Consider the following 22860-nt stretch of genomic DNA (forward strand, 5'->3'; position numbering starts at 1 on the left):
GACTGGAAATTTTGTAAATAGATTGCAAACCAATTAGATATAGGATTTAGCATTTGAGTACTAACATTGGCTCTGAGTTTCCTGATAGCCAGGTCAAGAAATGAAAGAAGTACACTGAAGTGTTTTTTATAGTCCAGATAAAAGGCAACATAGGGACTTCCCTGGTGGCGCAGTGGTTAAGAATCCACCTGCCAGTGCAGGGGACACGGGTTTGAGCCCTGGTCTGGGAAGATCCCATATGCCGTGGAGCAACTAAGCCTCTGTGCCACAGCTACTGAGCCTGCGCTCTACAGCCTGTGAGCCACAACTACTGAGCCCGCGAGCCACAACTACTGAGCCCATGTACCACAGCTACTGAAGCCCGCTCGCTTAGAGCCTGTGTTCCACAACAAGAGAAGCCACTGCAGGGGCTTCCCTGGTGGCACAGTGGTTGAGAGTCCGCCTGCCGATGCAGGGGACGCTGGTTCGTGCCCCTGTCCGGGAAGATCCCACATGCAGCAGAGCGGCTGGGCCCGTGAGCCATGGCCGCTGAGCCTGCGCGTCCAGAGCCTGTGCTCTGCAACGGGAGAGGCCACAACACAGTGAGAGGCCCGCGTACTTCAAAAAAAAAAAAAAAAAAAGAGAAGCCACTGCAATAAAAAGCCCGTGTACTGCAACGAAGAGTAGCCCTGGCTCACAGCAACTAGAGGAAGCCCATGCGCAGCAACGAAGACCCAACACAGACAAAAATAAAGAAAAGTAATAAAGAAAATAAATTTTTAAAAAAAGGAAACATAGAAGTTAATCTGTAGTCATATAGTTTTACATGCATCTTTTAGCAATCCTGTGTTTTTTTCAGACTTTTAAAAGCTTCCACTCATTTCAGCCAGTTGTACTTGCTTACTTGTAATTGCCATTTTTTCCATAAAAGTTAAACTTTATCTCTGACACTAATTGAATTGTCTAGGAGGAAATTAGTCAAAAATAACAATTACCATTTCCAAACATTATTAAACAAACTGTTAACTTTTATGAACCTTGGTAATGTTAGAGCTATATAATGTGTCTTAAAATGGACATTTTTCTGGGGAAGAGTGTCAACTTTTAAAGTTGCTTTGATTTCTTCAATTTTAGATTAATTTTCAGTGGGTGGTTATTGTTACAATCACTAGTCAAATTCGGATAGTGGCACTCAGTTTGAATGTGTGTGTATGCTTGTGCAGGTTGCAAGCCTAGTGATACCTATAATTGTAGAAATACAGAATTACTCAGATATTATTAAGATGACTACTCTCTTACCACTTAATTTCACATTCCAATATAAAAATAACATTTACAATATCAGTGCTTTTTTAGAAATAACTAACCCCCCCAAGTGGTCTCTGTGACATGTTTCGAATTTCTGTAAAAATAGTGTAATACAAACTACTTAATAAAAGCTGCAACATAGTGACATTACACTATAAACTAATTTTTAACCATTTTGCTTTGAACTAAATTGTCATCTTCTTAACAGCTTTGTATAACTACGGAGGTGATAAACTGAGAATGACATGTTATAGAATACTTTTCCACTTAATTATGCCATTTTTTTGTCTCCTACAATTTTCAATTTTTATATAGTTAAATGATATTCTCTTGGTGATTTCTTTGATTGCTTCTAAGCTTAGAAAATCCTCACCCAATAAGTAATTTAAGTAATTTTCAATTTGATAGTTTAAGGTATTTTATATTTAATTTTTAAATTTGGAGTTTATTTTTGTATAGGTTGTGAGATGTAGATTTAACTTGGTTTTTTCCAAAATAAGTAATGTTTGCATCACCATTAACTGTGAGTGATCTTTCCTTTCTTCACTTTTATTATATATGAAATTCTTGTGTCTGTGAGTGGGAAATTGTATCTCTTCCTGGACTAGCTATTCTGTTCCATTGATCTAACGGCCTGTTTTCACACACCTGTATGAAAAATATTTACATTTATTATCTATTAAACAAGACTTTTATTATTCTTCATTTTCCATTTTTTTTACTCTTACCTACCTATTCTTCCATGTGAACTTTAGAATAATTTTATTGTATTATTAACATAATTTTGCATAAGATTTACTGAATTCTCTTATGCTTAATCAGAAATAGTTTTATAGAGCAAGACTTAAAAATAATAAAGAGCTTGATGGATTTGATGCCTTCTTCTTGGTGCTTGGTTTTACCCTCAGGGTTTAAAAAGATTTCTTTCCTTCAATTCATCTTGAATCTTAATACTAGTGAACACACATGCACATGTTTGCGCACATGTGCACACACCCACATGTACACACAGGCATACATATTCATACATATGCACACACGCACACACACATGCATCATGGCATCATGGTATCAGAGCCCTGGCTATTGGTTTTGCACTCTTTACAAATTTACTTGTTCATTATAACCATAGTCTGTTTACTAATTATAGGGATGGTATCTTTGACCTTTATAATACTCCTAATGATGTAGAAAGACCATTTCAGGTACCAATTTTTTATTGCTCTTTGACCCATGGGCAAAAGCAGAAAGGCTCGAACAGAACAGGTTAGAAGGCTCCTGTGCTGCATCTGCAGGGTTGCCATTGTCTCCTGAACCTCCTTTTTAAAGTAACAGTGGAATAATTTCTCCTCCTCTCAACTGTAGGCCTTTGCACTATACTCACAATATGTACATTCAGTGGTCCCCTAGAAACTTTCACAGCCACAAGCATAGTCCTATGATTATGACTACATGATAAATTTCTTTCTGGTACAAGCTGCTACTTCTATTTCTTCTTTCTTTGAATAAACTTTGGATTAAAAAGCCAGCTTATACCAGATGTTAGCTTTGAAAATCACTCAAGCTGAACATAATACAGTGTTTAACCATAGATTCAAAGTAGTTTCTTCACATCCTGCTGGAACTCAAAGGTGAATTCTTTGTTGTTACAAGATAGGGACAGAATATATTTTCCAACCTATTAGAGAGCAGATAAAAAGCCAGAGAATATTTGAAACCTAATCTATCTCTGTTATTTTTTCTTCTCAGCATTATTGATCAGCTCAGTATGAACTTATGACCCATAAAATACAGAATTAGTCTACACGAGGCTATTTTCATGATAAATTTTACATGTTTTTTCTAGTTCTACCTTAGGCTTGATCCAGTTATCTGACAGGAATTCTATTAGTGTCGCCAGGTCTTATGCTGTTCCAAAGTGAAATCGCAGCAATGACCTCAGATTTATGATTTGAAACCATTACAGAGGCATCAGACATAGGTTTTTGGATTGTCGGTGCTTAGTTTGATATTTATAAGGTTCTTCAGAGGAGGAAATTTTGCTACAGAGATCATTTCCTTCAGTTCTCTGTCAAATATTGAACATTCTTTGTGAGGAGAGGCCACGGTTTGGTCCTGTTCTTAAGCAATCCCTTTCCAAACAAAAGCTGAAATGTGGCCTTTGGGGAAAATGTCAAAAAACAGACTTTGGGCCAAAGTTCCTGATGCCATCCAGGGATCAGCCAGCACAGCGGGGCTTCATTTGTCTACCATTGTTGAGGAGCACACCATTCCAAATGGAAAAGTCAGATAAATGAAGCCTACCCACTTGAAAAGCATCAAAATGGATTCTGTTCTAAATATGGTAAGGTCGGTGGTTTTCTTTTGGTCTCCATACATTTATTAAGCCGTGTTCTATGCCTAGCATTGAGTTCAGCACATGGGGCAAGAGAGACACGGTTTTGCCATATGAGCTGTTGTCTAGAAAGGACAAGAGACTTCACACTGGTCATTTCAAAGGTGATGTGTGTTTCAAAAAGGGATGTACAGGTTCGGTGTAGAGGTTCAGCAGAGGGAGAGGAATATTTCTGCCAAAACCAGAAGATCGAGTAGGAGCTGGGCAGATAGTGTATGGTTGGGTGTTTTGGGAAATCTCTAAAGAGTGTTATGTTAGGGGTTGGGGGTATTCTAGGCAGAGGGAAGACCTTGTGTATTTGAGGAACTCCAAGGATACTAGTCTGGCTGGAACAAAAATATCGAGAGAACAAATGGCTTCATTGTAGAGGCTTCAGTGGTGGGCAGGCGCTGTATTAAGCCATATTAAGGATTTTGGATTAGGCCATTTAGTCAGGGCAGATATACGAGCCGGTTTGCATTTATAATATCAGTCTGGTTGCTGGATGGAGAATCATTCAGGTGAGATAAGAATGAAAAGTGGGGAGACCAGCTAGGAGACTGTTACAGCAATCTTCTTCAGGACAGGTAACAGGGTCCTGAAATAGAATGGTGGTCATGGAGATATAGAGATAAGTGGACATCTTGGAGATCTTTTGTAGTACTGACGGATAGGATATTAGGGGTGAGAGGAGGGTAAAGTCAAAGATGACTCCCAGGAGTCTGGCTTGAGCAACTGAGCCTCGTCCTGATACCATTTACTGAGCTCTGGGACATGGAAAAGATGGGTCTTGATTAGGACGATTGTCATAGGGCTGAGCTATATTTCAAATTAAACAAACAAAGGACAAACACTGAACTCTGTCACATTCAAATTGTCTGCTATTTATTAGTGGTTAAATATACATTTCCACCTTTGCTAATCATATTAGAGGTACTATTTTGCATCATGCTCTCTCTATATAGTATTTTGCTCATGTATTCACCTAATAAGCACAGATGCTTTCTGTGGGCAAAGTTCTTCACTCGGTACGGTGAGAAATACAGAGGTGGGTAAAAAGTGGTTCCTGCATCCTGAGAATTTACAGTCTATTCGGGGTGATGATATATGGGATCAGTTATCACTGAAGTTGAGGTGCTCTAGGCCAGAAGAGCTCAGAGCTGAGAGAACTTGTGTCTAGCTGGGAAATCAGAGAAGGCATTTTGGAAGAGGCAGCGTTTGAGCTGGGCTTTGATTGGCCTCACATTTTCCTGTGAGGTAGCTGCATGAACTGAGGCCCAGATGCAAAACTGGTGCAGCAGGTAAGATTAGGCTGGAGTGATGGCCTGGGAAGGAGAGTGGGTAGGGAATGTTGGCCAGGGCCTGAGACTTAAAGACAAAGGAACATGAGAGTAAGGTTGAGGAGTTTAACTTTTATCCTGTGGGTGATGGGGAGCTGTGGGGACAGAATAATTTGATCTCTCCCTTAGGATGGGGGTTTGAACCACAGTTTAGAAGATGCTCTGGAAGGGTGTTTTCTAAGCTGTGTTTCCACGTATGTCTAAGATTCACAGGCTTGTGGTACTTCATTGATGTAGAGTCTTGGGGCAATTCCTTGCTGTGCTTGATTTATCTGTTCTCTGTTGGGTGGTTTGAAGTTTTTCCACTATTCTAAATAAAGCTATGGTAAATATTTTTGAATATTCAAGAGCTAGGGTCTTTTGAGTTCATACTCTGTTCTAGGACTTTATGGCACAGGGAACACAGAGATGAATAAAAGTCACCCTTATCTTCTAGGAATTCATAGTCTAGTGCAAATAATATTTTATTTGGGGGGAGGGCAGTTATTACTTTGAGGAATGTCAGTCAAAATGGTAACAGAAGATCAAAGAAAATGATCAAATTTTAAATTCGTATTATAATTTCCCTGATTATTTTCCAGAGAGATTGAATAGCCAATTTATACAGTCAACCTTAAATACCAGGGTCCACACATGTTGGGCTTTATTATTTTTATTCATATTTGGTGCTTTAGTAGACATGTAATAGTTCTCTGTAGTCCTTTCAGTTGTGCTTCTTCAATGACTAAGGTTGTACATTTTCTGTTATTTACCAGCTTTTATTTCTTCATGTGCAAGTTGTCAATTCACTTGCTTTGAGCACGTGAAATCTGGGTATTTACTGCATGTATTTATGCCCATTCTGCATATATTTTTATTGTAAGCTTTTTCCCTCTAGGATTTTATTTTTTTAATTGACTTACTTATTTTCAACAGTTCTATTTAGATATAATTTACATGCCATGCAGTTCACCCACTTAAAATGTACAAGTCACTGGTTTTTAGTATATTCACAAGGATGTACAGCCATCACCACAATGAATTTTGAAGATTTTCATCACCCCAAAAAGAAACTCCATACGTATTAGTAGTCACTCTCCGTTTCCTTTCAAAACCCTCCTTCCCCAGCCCTAGGCAATCACTAATCTACTTTCTGTCTCTATAGATTTACCTATTCTGGACATATCACATGAATGGAATCATACAATTTGTAGTCTTTTGTGGCTGACTTCCTTCACTTAGCATAATGTGTTCAAGGTTTATCCATGTTATAGTATATATCAGTATTTCATTCCTTTTTATTGCTGAATAATAGTCTAGTATGGAATATTGTCTTTGTCATTTCATTAGTTGATGTACACTTGGGTTGTTTCCACTTTGGAGCTATTATGAATAATGTTGCTGTGACCATTTGCGTGCAAGTTTTATGTGGACATAATGCTTTCAGTTTTCTTGGGTATATACCTAGGAGTGGAATTGCTGGGTCATATGGTACTCAATGTTTAGTCTTTTGAGGAACTACAAGACTGTATGAGGGTTTCATTTTCTCCACCTTAGCCAACACTTGACCTATCTTTTTGATTATAGCCATCCTAGTGGATATAAAGTGTTATGTCACTGTGGTTTTGATTTATGTTACCATAATGGCTAATGATCTCTTCTTGTGCTCATTGGCTGTTTGTATGTTTTCTTTGGAGAAATGTCTATTCAAATTATTTGCCCAATTTTTATTTGGGTTATTTGTCTTTTTTGTTTAAGTGTATTATAAGAATTCTTTATGTATTCTAGATGCAAGGTCCTTATTAGATATATGATTTGCAAATATTTTCTCCCATTTTGTGGGTTGTCTTTTCACTTTCTCAGTGGTGTCCTTTTTTTAAAAAATAAAATTATTTATTTATTTATTTTTGGCTACGTTGGGTCTTTGTTGCTGCATGTGGGCTTTCTCTAGTTGTGGCGAGGGAGGGCTACTCTTCATTGCGGTGGCTTCTTTTGTGGAGCATGGGCTCTAGGCGTGCGGGCTTCAGTAGTTGTGGTATGCGGGCTCAGTAGTTGTGGCTCATGGGCTCTAGAGCACAGGGTCAGTAGTTGTGGTATGCGGGCTCAGTAGTTGTGGCTCATGGGCTCTAGAGCACAGGGTCAGTAGTTGTGGCGCATGGGCTTAGTTGCTCCACGGCATGTGGGATCTTCCCAGACCAGGGCTCGAACCTGAGCCCCCTGCATTGGCAGGTGGATTCTAAACCACTGCACCACCAGGGAAGTCCAGAGTGGTGTCCTTTGAAGCAGAAGAGTTTTTAATTTTGAAGAAGTTCAGTTTATCTATGTTTTCATTTGTTACTTGTGCATGTCTAATATGACACCAAGGTCACAAAGATTTATTCCTATATTTTCTCCTAAGAGTTGTATAGTTTTAGCTCTTGTATTTAGGTCTGTGATTCATTTTGAGTTAGTTTTTGTGTACAAGATGAAGTTATAAACTTTTATCATTTAATATTTCTCCTTGTGTCCTATTCTGTTATCTAATCTTTTATTTATTTGTATTTATGTATTAGCTATTGAAGTTCACATTCAAACCATCCATCTTATATCTTATGCCTGTCTCTAATTTTCTAATCCTTAAAAATGTGTCTCCTCTCCAGAAGCTGGCATAAACTGTCCATATTTATTTCTAGTCTTTATAATTCTCTCTTTTGACCTTTTTGAAATGTAATACTTCGTATGGTGTTTAGTACTGCAGTGTGGTGATTATGTCACCATGTTGAGTTATTTCTGGCTAGCCACCTAATATTTTAAAAGATTTTCTAAAGTTTCTATTCCGTTTCATTGGTGAAGACCACGCCATGCAGTTTTGATCATCGCCTCTGTCTGATAGGAGCAGATTAAGATTGTGATCTATAGAAGAGAGGAAGGTGGATGTATGCACACCCAAGTGTACCCACATGTGAGTGTGTGCTTGCACATCTTGTTTACCCTCATTCTTGCAGCAGTATTTAGTGTTCAAGAGCCCCGGCTCCCAGGTCAAATAATCTAGGTTGAAGCACAACTCTTTTTTTTTTTTTTTTTTTGCGGTACGCGGGCCTCTCACTGTTGTGGCCTCTCGCGTTGCGGAGCACAGGCTCCGGACGCGCAGGCTCAGCGGCCATGTCTCACAGTCCCAGCCTCTCCGTGGCATGTGGGATCTTCGCGGACCGGGGCACGAACCCGTGTCCCCTGCATCGGCAGGCGGACTCTCAACCACTGCGCCACCAGGGAAGCCCCGAAGCACAACTCTTTTAAGGCTTCTAGGCTTCAAGTTTTCTCATATTTTGGAGACCCACTCTACATTAAAAGGTACCCACATCTCACAATAAATATTTTATATAACTATATAAGATTTGACAAATTGACATAAAGTACCTTTTAAGGTATTTGCTCTAACATCTGTTAATACAATTTTGAAGTTAGAAATTTTCTTTTTGTATATGAGAGTCTCGTATATTTTTCATACATTGTCATAGGCTCTAGATCTGTGCTGTCCAATATGGTTGCCATTATCCAGAGATGGCTATTAAGCCCTTAAAACGTGGCTAGTATGAGTGAGAGATTAAATACTTAATTTTATTTGATTTTAATTAATTTAAATGTAAAGACTGATCATTCAGTTATTGGAAAACTCTTAAGTATGTTCGGAAGAACTTGGGCCTGAAAATTTACTTTTTAACTGTAAATTTTATGAAATCTGAGAATTTCTGCTGAAAATATAGCATCCAAGTTGACATGCTTTGTAAGTATAAAATACATGCTGAATTTTGAAGACATAATATGAAAAAAAGGGTGCAGAATAGCTCATCAATAATTTTTTTATTGATTACATGTTGAAATGATAGTATTTTGGATATATTGGGTTAAATAAAAATATATTAAAAATCACTTGTTTCTTTTTCATTTCTTCCCCATTTTCAGGTGGCTATTAGAAAAGTTCCATTTACAAATGTGGTTTGCATTATACAGCTGTGCTGCAGTGCCTTTGAAGAAAGTAGCCCCAGTTTGAAACTCCCTCCCCAGCTATGTGACTTTAAGCAGGTTAAAGTTTCTCAAAGCAAGATTCAGTCTTCTTATCTATAAAATAGGGATAATAATCATACCTACGTCACAAGTGTGTTGTAAGGGTCAAATGAGCCATGAAAACAAGTTAGATCACTCCTTGGTACATAGTTAGTGTTCAATAAATGTTACAAATGATTATCGTTGTTGTTGTTACTGCTACTATTACTGTCATCAATTTATCAAGTTTTTTTTTTAATTTGGAAGGATTTTTAACCAGTATTCCATCAAATTTATATTTTCGTTCAGTACTTACTTTTCATTTTTCAATATGTAATCTTCCCAACCAGGAATCCAGCCTCAGTTTTACTTGTGTCTTCCTTTATTGCATCAACTTATTAAGAATGCCTAGCGCCTAATACACATTCAGCTACTCTGTTTTTAATGAATTGTTGGATGCTTTTTGTGGCTGTGTTTTATGTGTTTATCCTGCAACTCCACTAAACCTATTTTTTAAGCACTAGCAATTCTCTTTGTGAATTCATTTTCTAGGTGTAGATCATCAACTGTTTAGGAAAAAAAAGGTACGCTATTATTCCTCTTATCATTTTTCCTTCTCTGATAAGTATTCCAGGCATTTCTCCTGCCACATTAAATAGGAGTAGTGTCTAGGGTGTCCTTCCTGTTGCTTTTTCAAAGGACTGCAGATGTTGATTTTTGCCTTTCAGTGCACTATATTATTTATTTTACTTAGAAAGGTCCTTTCAGAGCTTTAAAGTTTTCTTTTTTAAAAAAAAATCGGGAATACCTATGGGTTTTATTCAGTATAAATTATCAGAGTTTTCTGTTTCTTTCCTCTTGTTAAGTCTGTCTTCTAACACTTCTCAGTATTACCCATATGCTCACCTAGGAGAAATCCTCTCCTCGCTCCTAAGAGAGCTCCTTGATGGATAATGTGCGTAATAAGGCTTGGACTTGTCACCTGCATTTTGGTTCCACGAAGCAGTTTTTTAATATTTCCTGGTCCTTGTTGAAACTTGAGATTATTATAAATGACAGAGAGGTGATTTTCAGATAACCGAGGTCCTATTGCATTGGGCAGAGTTCCTGACAGTGTTTGGTAAATAGATGAGAATAAATGATGAACCTTAGCTGCAGAGCCTCGAGGGAGCTGTTACTCCTCCACATTTCTGTTGTTTTTTTATAATGACAATAAATACCTTATCCCATCACTATTTGACTTTCCTCAGAAAGAACCACTGACTCTTAGAAGGAAAAAAAATCACTTGCCACAGACAAATGAAAAATAGCTCATAAATTCGCTTTGTGGTATTGAAAGATAGAAAATATAACTTTCAACTTACCTGCTTTTAGATATATAGAGAACATACATGTTTTTAACAATTAATATAGAGGGAGTCTGCAATATCTGGGATTTTATACTGGAATCCTCACAGTTACAAAGTTGAAGGGGAAGCAACGTTCATTATAAAGCAAAAAAGAAAAAAATCACCAAAGAAACAACTCACCTATAAAAATTAGTCATCATTAGACATCTAAACTGAGCAATTCCTTGTTCCTATTCACAGTCCATGTTTTTCCTCTTCTGTACCTCTGCTGAAGCAGTGCCCCCTGCCTGGAATGCCTGTCCGTCCATCCATCCACCCACCCATCCATCCATCCACCCACCCATCCATCCATGCGTCCATCCATGAATCCATCCACCTACCCATCCATGCATCTATGCATCCATCCACTCAGCAGCAGTTACTGAATATCTTGTGTGTGCCAGGATTTGGGCTGTGTAGATATCTCTCAGATGCCACCTCTTCTAGGTAGCAAATGCTTCCCTGATTCCTTCTCCTCTAGCCCACAAAGTTAAAACTGCTCTACCTCTTCTCTGAGTACCCACAGCACTTCATGACCTCTCTTTTAGAGCACGGTGCTATGTCCCGCTGTCTTATCTACTGGCATTTGTGTCGTCTCTCTCTCAAGAGGAAAGTTGGTATCCACTTAGCTCTGCATCTTCCTCCTCCAGAATGCCTAGGGCTGACCTGGTTTGTGGCGACCAACTAGACTCCCCTCTCTGTCTTTTTTACACACTCCTTCTCTTCCAGGGCTAAAGATGCTGCAGCTGATGGACCCCCTGGGATCCCAACCCAGACCATCATCCCTGTGAAACACACAGTAAAAATAGACAAAGATGATCTCCTCCAGGACTATGGATTTCACATTTCTGAGACCCTTCCCCTCACAGTGGTGGCCGTCACAGCAGGTAGGGGATGACTGGGAAACAAGAAAGGATTTTGGCTTCTTGGGGAGAAATATCCCTCGTTCTCTTCCCATCTCTCTGTGCTATAACATAATGTAGAAAACGCTACCCCAGAAAGCTAGACAGGGCACATCTAATTTCGACCTAATTCTGTCTAGGGCTTTGCACCTTCCTGTGGTGCTGGGAGGGAGGAGCTCCAAGTGTACTTGCTGATCTGCACCCCAGGTCCACTGGCCTCAGGCAGGGATTTGCCCACCCGTGGCCCCCTGGCCAGTCTCAGGGGCAGTGACAGTATTGGGACCAGCCGTCCTCTCTGAACCCTACATGCTCTGAGCTGGGGAGAGTTTCTGGGCAGACAGTAATAGAAATTATTGATTTGTTTTCACTTGAGTCTGTAAAATATAGGCTGTATCAGGGTGAAGATGAGCAGGCTGGGAATGTGTAGTGTTTTTTGTCATACTTCAGCTATGTGTTGATGTGAGATCTGGGACTAGTTAAAATCTAATAATTTGAATTTACACACACACACACACACACACACACACACCCCAGAGTTCTTTAGCAATGAATGTAGTAGATTGGCTGGCCAGCTCTGTTGATTCAGGGAGTTTCTGCTAGTCTTCTTTCCCTGGACAGTCTCCTAACATCCCTTGAAGGTGATGAATGGTAGGTACGTTATCCATGCTTTGTAAACAGGAAAACTGAAATCCATGTGAGCCCAAGTCTGGCCAGGGGTGTGGGTGAGCCAGTGCCCTGGGGACTGGATCAGGCTGCCATTCAGGTGAGCTGCTGTGACACGTGGGGTCTGGGCTCTCCTGGCATGAACATCAGTTACTTCTTTTCTCTTCAACAGGAAGCTCTGCTTATGGCAAGCTTTTCCCTGGTGATCAGATCCTCCAGATGAACAACGAGCCTGCTGAAGACCTTTCCTGTGAACGAGCGGTCGATATTCTGAGGTACTAAATTGTCTTCCATCATCCACAGAATTATTATATATATTATTATATATATTGCACAGATTATTATAGAGCAAGGGTGGGAGACAGAAAGGGCATAACTGATATCCCTGGGATTTAAGTAAAGTGCAGGCTCCTTTAAAGCAGCAATAACAGCCTTGTTTTAGAATTCCATCTCGGTTACTATCTGCCCTCTTTCACCTGCCTACAGAAGTGATGGGGAGGCACAGGGTGCTCTATTTATCAACCCCCTGCAATGCCCAAAACACTGTGCTAGGCGCTGCGGGGAATGTAATTATGAATAATACATAGGCCCTACCCCTTTAGGATGTATAGGGTTGTTGTAACATATGCCCAAAATTAGACTAAATTGACACTAAGTCTGCTTATTGTTCTTTAACCCTTTTAACATCTCTTCCTAAATGTTCTTGGTGCAGCCTGTAGGCATACGTAGTTCCATCGGTATGGCACCTACCAGCTTCTACCTGGTGTCCTGGTGATTTTTGTAAATGTCTCAATTTCTGCTTTGACCATGATCTCCTTAAGACCAGGCACACAGTGGGTGCTCAGTGGAATGAGTGAATGTGGTTGGCACTGACAGTTGGCGACCCTGGTTTTAAGACAGAGGAAGTGAGTGACAGGAGTGAGGAGGCCTGACAGATGTTCTATAGGCACGTGCAGTCCTTTGTCTTTTCAAACTTTCACCCAACACTGTTTTAATGACTTTAATATAAATAAAGGGAAACGAGAAATAGAGTTAGAGGAAAGCCAGCTTGAAGATACTTCAAGTTTGTACTTTAGTCTGTGCCTTTTTGTGAGTGGTGGTTTTCATTTCTGAGGGCCTATCATGTGCAGCACACACTGAATAACCGGCAACAATAACAAAGTCAGAGAAAGAGAAAATGAAAATGCAGGATGCAGTCTCCACCCTCAGGAAGTCCACAGTCTCGCTGTGGAGAAACATAAGATTTACAGAGAATCCATCATAGTGTAGAAAATAGAATCCTCTCAGCCACGCCCAATATTGCTTCAAGATTGCTAGGGAATAAGGTGAGTGGATGGGACAGCCAGGAAAGGATTTGATTATTTCTTTGTGTGTGTGTGTGTGTGTGTGTGTGTGTGTGTGTGTGTTTGCAGTACGCGGGCCTCTCACTGTTGTGGCCTCTCCCGTTGCGGAGCACAGGCTCCAGACGCGCAGGCTCAGCGGCCATGGCTCACGGGCCCAGCCGCTCCGCGGCATGTGGGATCTTCCCGGACCAGGGCACGAACCCGTGTCCCCTGCATCGGCAGGCGGATTCTCAACCACTGCGTCACCAGGGAAGCCCTGATTATTTCATTTTAAAAAATGAAATATGGTTATGGAAATCATGAAGTTTGCTTTCCCAGTTACTGGGTGGTTTTCTCAAAGAATTTCTCCATTCCAGCAAATGAATTTTAGATTTTCACTGCTACTAATATCTCTGCCAGGCTAGATCAAACTCTGACTAATAAACAAAAGTGTTCACAATTTAAAACAGTAGACCAAAATTTGAATGTTTAGGTAACATTGAACCCTGATCTGTTCAATGGGCCAGGAACCCTGGGGGCAAAGGGGCTCCACTCCCCAGACACTTACAGGATGGTAGTACAGAGACAGCTCGTATATACCCCGCTAAGATTGAGGGCAGACGGTGTCTCAAGAGAAGCAGGGGAAAGGGGCTGTAAACGCTGGAGATTCCTCCGACTTGTGGGGAAGTTGTGGTTTGACAAAACAGAGAAGAGTACAGAAGTATTTCGGCTGGCCAAGTTCTACCTTTAATGCTGGGTAGAATTTGGGCTACAAAGATGGAGGTGAAGGGTGATCCATGCAGAGTGACAAGGAGGAGTGACTGGCTGGGGAGTAGGGATACTGAGCGGTTCAGTTTGTCTAAGGCACTGGATACCTAGAGAAAAGTTCTGGTAAGTGAGGCCCGGATGATGGAGGGTCTTGGTGCTGATACAGCGAGTTCAGGGGTTATTCTCCTCCTGGAAGACTGAGCCACTGAAGACTTGTGAGCAGGGATGTGACCTGATGTATGCTTGCATCTGCACTCTCAGCTACATGCCTTGTGTGGGAATCCCGGAACTGCTTACTTTTTTAGCTTAATTCCCAGTGTCATTGCCATTTATAAAAGTAAAAACCCAAGCAAACAAAAACCCAACAAAATCTCTCTGATTCCTCCGATTATCTGTGAGGCCAAACTGTCCTTTTGAGAGTACTTGGACGTTGGTTTGTTGTGAATTCTCTTGAAAAAGACCTGTTCTTATATAAAATGGAAAAGAGGCAATCCCCAGGCACTTAGAAACCTCAGGTTGAGTTTATCTGTTAGAGGAAGTAACACACTGGCAGCAGCTGGCCTAAATGTTCATATTGCAAGAAATCAAATGAAATTATTTTGCAAACTGCTTCTCTAGCAATGGCAGAGATAAAGGAAAATATGAATTGATTTTTCAGCTCTGTCCTCTAATGCAAAGTGGAAGTTTGGCACTTATCTGGTTGATTTGATCACTTTTGGAACCTAAGAGATTATAACAAAACAAAAATGTCTAGTATTTGATTAAATGATTGGACCCGCCAAACTTGTGTGCCCAAACACCATAAACTTGTTGGCTTTTATCTGATCAGTGTTATCCACATTCATTTATTCTATTTCATGAATGTTTAGCCAGTTTTCTGAAATAGCAACCTAAGTTATCTGTGTTAGTGCTCTGTTTTCTCTTAAAAATTTTTTCTGGATGTAAACCTAGCTAGTGGTCATAGCAACCGGATGAGTTTTCCATCATATAGACTAAATGAAGGATAAGTGGGGACTTCCCTGGTGGTGCAGTGGTTAAGAATCTGCCTGCCAATGCAGGGGACGCGGGTTTGATCCCCGGTGAAGGAAGATCCCACATGCCGCGGAGCAACTAAGCCCCTGTGCCAAAGCCACTGAGCCCGCATGCCACAACCACTGAGCCCATGTGCCACAACTACTGAAGCCTGCGCGCCTAGAGCCTGTGCTCTGCAACAAGATAAGCCACTGCAATGAGAAGCCCACACACCGCAACGAAGAGTAGCCCCCGCTCACTGCAACTAGAGAAAGCCCACACACAGCAACAAAGACCCAATGCAGCCAAAAATAAAATAAAATTTAAAAAAAGAAAGAAAGATAAGTGACTTAATTTAGTGGCTGTAGGTATGGACTAGATGGTAGAGGGAAGTATCTGAAGATTTTCTTAAGGTAGCAGTGGTATCTGGGACAGCTGAAGTTCCTTCACAGATCACTGCTTTCTCAGTGTCCTCAATTTTGCTGAGCCAAAGAAGCTGAGGCAAGAGAGGCTGCTTTGTAATCCTACCAGTCTTTTTGACCCTAACACACATACACACACGCACACACACACGTGTATCACCCAGAATGATGACTTTTTTTACCTTTATTCTTTTTTTTCAGGGAAGCTGAAGATTCTCTTTCAATCACAGTTGTTCGCTGCACATCGGTATATCTCTTTTTATGTCTTGTGTGTTAGTTTCACCCTTCTTGGCCCCAAGACCCTGTACCCCCAGCAGAATATCCCCCGTAGAATAAACAGCCTGTGTGCCAGTATTGTGGAGGACACAGATGTGGGTCCAGGCTTCAAGAACTCATGGTCCAGCTAAGGAGACAGACCTGTGATTATGCAGAGTGGGATGACAAGGGTACCAAACTAGGAGTTTCAAGACAGGTCTGAGTGATATCACTGTGGAGCAGTCATTTAGTTTCAGTTTTGATTTTTGTAAAACAGAGATGAGGACAGTAACTGCCTTGTCTATCTAATGGGTTGTTCTGAGGACCCAACAAGGTGTTGAATGTGAACGTGTTTTATCGGCCTCAAGGCAAGGTGTGGCACAGATGATGCACAGAAAGGCACCAGCCATCCTAAACCACTGTAAGCCTAGTAGTCCTTTATATGTGATACAGGGGAAAGTATATAATCAGATTGTAAGAGAAAACTACCAAGGAGGAAAAGTTGACAGAAAATTCTCATTTTGAAACTTTAGTACATACCTCTTAGCCTTGGCCACAAATAGACAAGAAAATAAATAGGGGCATAGAGAATTTTAATAATGCATTTAATAATCTAATCCAAGTGACCACATACCAGACCACCAAAAAAACTAAATTCCCCAAAGAAACAACTGTATAAGTCTCTTTTCCAGAATATAATAAAACACAAATTGATAGCTATCAAAAACTTAATTAAGGGGCTTCCCTGGTGGCGCAGTGGTTGAGAGTCCGCCTGCCGATGCAGGAGACATGGGTTTGTGCCCTGGTCCGGAAAGATCCCAACATGCCGCGGAGCGGCTGGGCCCGTGAGCCATGGCCGCTGAGCCTGCGCGTCCGGAGCCTGTGCTCCACAACGGCAGAGGCCACAACAGTGAGAGGCCCGTGTACCACAAAAAAAAAAAAAAAAAAACTTAATTAAAACCACCCAGTCATTTGGAATAAAAATGCAATCTCCTAAGTAAAGACAGAATCAAATGGAAAAGCAAAAATTACCATTATAGACTAGATAGAAAATAATTAAAATTTAGAACTCTACTTCTTAGAACTTATATACAGTTGAAGCTATACTCAGAGTAACATTCATAACCTTAAAAGTGATTTTATTATTTAACAAGAAAACAGGTTAAGTAAATATTCAGTGCAAGAAGTAGGAAGAAAAGACTAATAAAACAAGCATAAAGCAGATTAAAGAAAATGATAAAAATTTAAATGATGCTTTGGAAAACAGAAAAAATTGGAAAGTTGATAAATCCAAGGGCTAGTTCTTTACAGGGAAAAATAAAAAAAAATAGGAGAACTTTAGGGAAAAGAAATATGTGGGCCTTACATGAAGGAAACTAGAATAATACTGAAGGAAGTAAAATTTTTCTTTAATATAAAAGGAGTTACATATTATGTTCCTTGATGGGAAGACTACTAATATGTCGGATTTTCTCATGTTAATGTATATGCTTAAGGAAAATTCAGACTCCCTGTGGGACTTTTATTTGGATTTTGACAAAGTATATCAAGGTGAGACTTATCAAGAAAATCTTTTTTAAAAGGAATAATGATGGCCTTGAAATACTAGATTTTAAAACTAATAAAGCTGCAGTAATTAAAACAGTGTGATTTTGATGAAATGTTGGATATATCAATCTAATCAAATAGAAAGTCCAAGAATAGATACCAGTATAAGAATTAAGTATATGATAAATATGGCATCCCAAATCAGTGGGAGAAAAGATGATTATTCAAGAAATTGTACTGGGACATATCTCGCACCATTTGATGTTAAAGACTTAAATATAAAAAACAAACCGTAAAAATGTCAACAATATGGATGGGTGTCTATTCGGTCGTAAGTTGCAGAAAGAATTCCTAAGCATTTAGGGAGTGGGAGAAGGTACAGTGGAACAAACAGCTATTTCATTATGTGGAAAAAATTAAATTTCTGTGGTCCAAAAACTCCATAACACTAAAAAGCAAAGAAATTGTTGCCTCCTCTCCTTATTTGAAGTGTTATTTTTTGTTTGTTTGTTTCTTAGAAGTAGAACAGGAAAAAAACCCCACCTAAATAGGACTAGGATGTTTGCCATAAATATGAAAGACCAAGTGTTTTATGCACAGATAAATGGAGATTCTTCTATTCTAAATAGAAGAATTTACCTGTGAAATAGTGTGAAACCAATGCATAAAAAAACAGTATACTGAAAGCTAATCGCTATAAATGATCATGCAGGTGTTGAGAGATTCTTTGCATTTAGCTGATTATCATCTCAGTGGAGAACGTCTTAATCTTAATTAGGTAGTTCTTTTCCTACTCTATTTCCAAGAGTGATAGCAAAAGATAGCACTTGTTAAGTAAGGAGAGAGGGAAGCAGCATATAGCTGCCTCCTTTTAAAAAATAAAAAGTATAGGGAGAGGAAAATTAACATGTTCCAGTACCATTCCTAAGATTCCTATGGGGTTGCCAAGAAAAGAGGAGTATGAATACTGTACTTTGGAAATCCTGCAGGGAAAGCTGATATTAGCCCAGGTGATGGCCCCTGTGCCCCTGAGAAACGCCCTGAATATTGTCTAGCCCGCTCGGGCCTCTCACCAGAAGTTATATGATCATAAGACAAATGATCATACATATTTTACTTCAGCAAGAATGCTCATCTTTCTCCAAGTGGATTCTTAGAGTCCTCAAGTGATTTGAAATTGATTAGGAATTATAAAATCCTAAGTTGGAATACTAATTACTGCTTCTCTAGGACACAGAATTTTATGATTAAAATATGTTTTGGTTTAATTGTATAGATCTGTATTTCTATTAATTATAATACATTATTTATTATAATATTAATACTAATACTTATTTAATTTGTGCCAAAAGAGAATCCTGCAAGGTAGATGTATTGGTTATCCCCCTTTTTCAGATGAGGACACCATAGCCTCACAGGCACATGGTCTCACATGCAGAAATCAGTAGAGCTGGGCTTTTTTCAGGTAGTTAGACCCCAGAACCCATGCTCATTAGAATTATGCTGTTTCTGCCTCCTGGTCCAGTTCCCATACTGTGCAGAAGAGAAGACTGAAGGCCAAAGAAAGGAGTGTGTACACACACACACACACACACGTGTGCACACACACACACACACACACATACACACAACTGGTTTTCTTCCATAACAATTTGTGTTTGAGGTAGTTCTCAGAACTGTTGAGTAGCTGAAGTTGGGTTGGAATTCAGGTTTCTTTGCTCACAGGCCAGTTCTCTTTGTCTTCATCATACCACAGCCTTTGGCCACTGTATTGAATCTTGAGCTGTCCTCAGACACATAAGAACATTGGGTTGAGATCCCTAAATTTTATGAAAAGAGATCTCTAATGGGATGTCGTCCTTCTCTGTGGGTTTTAATTGAATTCTCAACAGCTGTCAAGCTTTTGCTTTTGTTTTTAAGAAACGAGAAGATGTACATGGCTTTTATGAAAGTCCCACATTTTTCTAAAGTGTGTCGTGTTAATGTTTTACAGGGAGTCCCCAAGTCCTCCTTCCTAACGGAGGAGAAGCGAGCCAGGCTGAAGACCAACCCCGTGAAGGTGCACTTTGCAGAGGAAGTGCTCGTCAGCGGACACAGCCAGGTGCGTCACTGGTCAGGAGGTTGAAATGACTCTTCATGAAGTGGGTGAGCTGCCTCCTGGCATGTATCTCCTGAGGACTCTGGAATCTGCAGCATGGAGGGGATGCAGAGGGAGTGCAGAGGGCTTGCTTGAGGCTCTGTGCCCCCTTAGTGAGGCACCTGCAAATGGTGGACAGGGAGAGACGCACTGGGTGTGGCTCTGTCATTCTGTGACTCCATTTTTCTGCCCTTGAAATTTCAACAGATTCCAATTGTTCATTTCTCATTCTAAATCTTCAAACTTAGTATTCCCTCTGAAGGTGATATATTGATAGTAGTGATGGGGGCTGGAGGAGGGGGGTGGCTTTGGTTTTTTTAAACAGCCCATCATCTATTGAACCTCTACTGCATGAATTTTGGGTACATAATCCTTAGTCATCACCATACCCTGCATGGGAGGTATTTTAACAAAAGAGGAAGCAGAGGCTTAGAGAGGTTAAGAGAATTAACCTCTGAGATCACATAGCTAGAAATACAGGAGCACAGGTCTGTGTGACTTCAGTTCTTCTGTTTTCCACTGTGATATGCTGTCTAGTCCTTTTTGATATGGGAATACCCAGGATTGGTGTGGTTGGATATGAGGGTTCAGAAGACAAGTTTGTAAAGGGAAAATGTTGGCTAGAGTTTGATGTTTTCAATGTGGACTGTTAAAGACTCATATATTCATAATTTAAATATTTTCCACCCGATGGTCTGTAACTATTACCATTCTGAATTCAGTGATCAATAATAGATTTTGAAACTTTCAAAAAACTTGTCCTTATCTGGTTTTCTTAGCATAGAGACCAGTGAATGGGGAGTTTCAAGAAACTTGTCCTTATCTGGTTTTCTTAGCATAGAGACCAGTGAATGGGGAGTCACGGCCGTTGTAACACCAGATTCAGGCGATCTGATTCACATCTGGAGAGCCCTTATTTTCTTCTTGTCCTGCTGCTTAACAGACTCCACCTTCAGTTAGACCTCAGAGTAAAAGGTGGATTTGTTCAGGAAGGTCTAGTGGGAGGCCTAATGTATTAATCAGAAAAGACCTGAGATCCTGTCAGTCTGAAATATTTGAGTCTCTGTGTGTCCATGTTTGTGAAAATGGATCAAACCTCTTCAGCAAATTGAATTTTGATTCAACGTGTGTTTTTAAGAGTAGTACATAGTAGGGCTTCCCTGGTGGCGCAGTGGTTGAGAGTCCGGCTGCTGATGCAGGGGACACGGGTTCGTGCCCCGGTCCGGGAGGATCCCACATGCTGCGGAGCGGCTGGGCCCGTGAGCCATGGCCGCTTAGCCTGCGCGTCCGGAGCCTGTGCTCCGCAGCGGGAGAGGTCACAACAGTGAGAGGCCCGCGTACCACAAAAAAAAAAAAAAAAGAGTAGTACATAGTAAAGAGAAGTAGAAGCTAGAACCAACTAACAGAACAGGTAGAGAATAAGGGTTCTGCAGATGTGAACCAGATCCCCTGGGGAGACTTGCAGCTCAGGGTACCGAGTCTCTGTATCAGCCACGTGAGGCAGAGACAGCCAAACCAGCGAGAGTTCATCATTGTGACCTGCATTTTCATCCTCTCAAGTATTTAAAAGATGATAAAATCAGTTGCTAAACTTTCTCCCTTGAAACATACTAAGACCCTAGAAGAATCTGAAATAGGAAACCAACATTTGGGGGTTTGGGGGTTTTTTATTATTGAGGTATAGTTGATATACAATATAAGTTTCAAGTTTCAACATTGTGATTCACAATCTTTAAAGGTTATATACTCCATTTATAGTTATTATAAAATTTTGGCTATATTCCCTGTGCTGATCAATATATCTTTGTAGCTTATTCATTTTATACATAGTTGTTGGTACCTCTTAATTCCCTACCCCTACCTTGCCCCTCCACCCCCTCCCTAGTGGTAACCTCTAGTTTATTCTCTAGATCTGTGAGTCTGTTTCTTTTTTGTTATGTTCACTAGTTTGTTTTATTTTTTAGATTCCACATATAAGTGATATCATACAGTATTATCTTTCTCTGTCTGACTTAAGGAAACCAACACTTCAAATATGCTTAACTTTGCTAACCGTTAAAGAAATGCAAAGGAAAATATTAAGAACTGCTACTTCGTACTTAGTAAATGAGCACAAATAAAGAAAAATGTAAGCCCTGATGCCAAGAAAGTAGCTACACTCATGTACTAATCGGTGGCTTTGTAAATTGATTTAATCTCTGGGAGTAGAAGAAAACAAAACTTAATGAATGCCATAAAAGTGGGCCAAGGACCACATTCTCATTAATTTAAGTCTATAACATAATTTAAATGCAAAAATCCATGTAGTTAAAGATATCTGTTTTACTGATAGGTAAATTGCAAAAAATTTGAAAAAATGTTAAATGTCTAGGGCAGAGGAATGGTTAAAGAAATTCTGATATTTCAACTCAACAGACTCTTTATAAGTCCATTAAAATTATAAACATTAAACCCACATGAAGAAGTGTATATGTGTTGAGTAAAAATGCACATAGAATCGTGCATGTTCTATTAGTGCGGCTCTCTAAAAGCTATTTACAGGTATAGATAAAAATTGGAAGAAGCCTTAGAGAAAAGCCTTAGTTATGTGATGATGTTATGGATGTATTTTTTGGTAAATCACAAATAATAAAGTATCAAGGAAAGCATGTCATACTTGGGAATTCCAAAGATTAAGATTTCTAAATACCCTAAACCAGAGTAGTGAGATGACAACATGCGCGATGTGAAATCCCTCATCCCTGACTGAGTGTGAAATGGCACTGGGATATGACCATATTCCTTTTTCTTCCATAAAAGTACTGTGGTTTAAAAAAAAAGTTATGTAGAGTGATGAATGTGAGTCTTGCTTAAACGATACAAGTGGCCTTATATTTAGAAGATACAAACTTCTCATCTGAAAAAGGCTGTCAGGTTTTTGAAAAAAGATGGTAAGCTTCTAACCCAGGTGGGCTTTGTACCCAAACTCTTTGCAGAGATTAGAATTGGGGGCAGTTGTTCTCATAAATCCGGAGTGATGGTTGGGATGAGTAGAGACGGAGAGCAGCCCTCTGCCCTTTGGTGTTGCTTTACTGTAGGGAATGAAATAGTAAAATGTTGAGGGGGCTCTGAGGGAGCAACCTACCCCCCATTTCACCCAACCCCACAAGGCACAGTGCAAGAATCTCAGAAAGGCCCATCTGAGACGATGTGCATGCTTGTCACCTGACTTGCCAAATTGCATCCCATAAGGGCGGCAACCAGCAGTGAAGTGTCAGCTGATGGCCGCGTGACATCGTACAGGCTCACACAGTGCTGTCAGTATGCTCGTGGCAGGGCTCACTCTTCACCGTCTTCCAGTTCTAGTGGCTATCCCTGGAACAAAGCATGCCGGTATCTGTGTGGCATAGACCTCATCCATTGGACAAATCTCCAAATGTCAAGAATCAATCTACAACGTGG

General features: G+C 40.1%; 1 protein-coding gene across 13 annotated transcripts in view; it reads left to right on the top strand.

The window, feature by feature from the left end:
- The window catches only part of FRMPD1 (FERM and PDZ domain containing 1), a 151148-nt gene that overhangs the window by 105887 nt on the left and 22401 nt on the right, over positions 1 to 22860 (top strand). For all 13 annotated transcript variants that reach the window (XM_079925716.1, XM_079925717.1, XM_079925719.1 and 10 more), the window contains 4 exons: positions 11121 to 11278; positions 12129 to 12231; positions 15681 to 15726; positions 19276 to 19383. In XM_079925716.1, the coding sequence (XP_079781842.1) occupies positions 11121 to 11278; positions 12129 to 12231; positions 15681 to 15726; positions 19276 to 19383 (415 nt within the window). The remainder of the gene's footprint in view (positions 1 to 11120; positions 11279 to 12128; positions 12232 to 15680; positions 15727 to 19275; positions 19384 to 22860) is intronic.

Source organism: Stenella coeruleoalba (genome assembly GCF_951394435.1).
Source record: "Stenella coeruleoalba genome assembly, chromosome: 7".
Taxonomy (NCBI): Eukaryota; Metazoa; Chordata; class Mammalia; order Artiodactyla; family Delphinidae; genus Stenella; species Stenella coeruleoalba.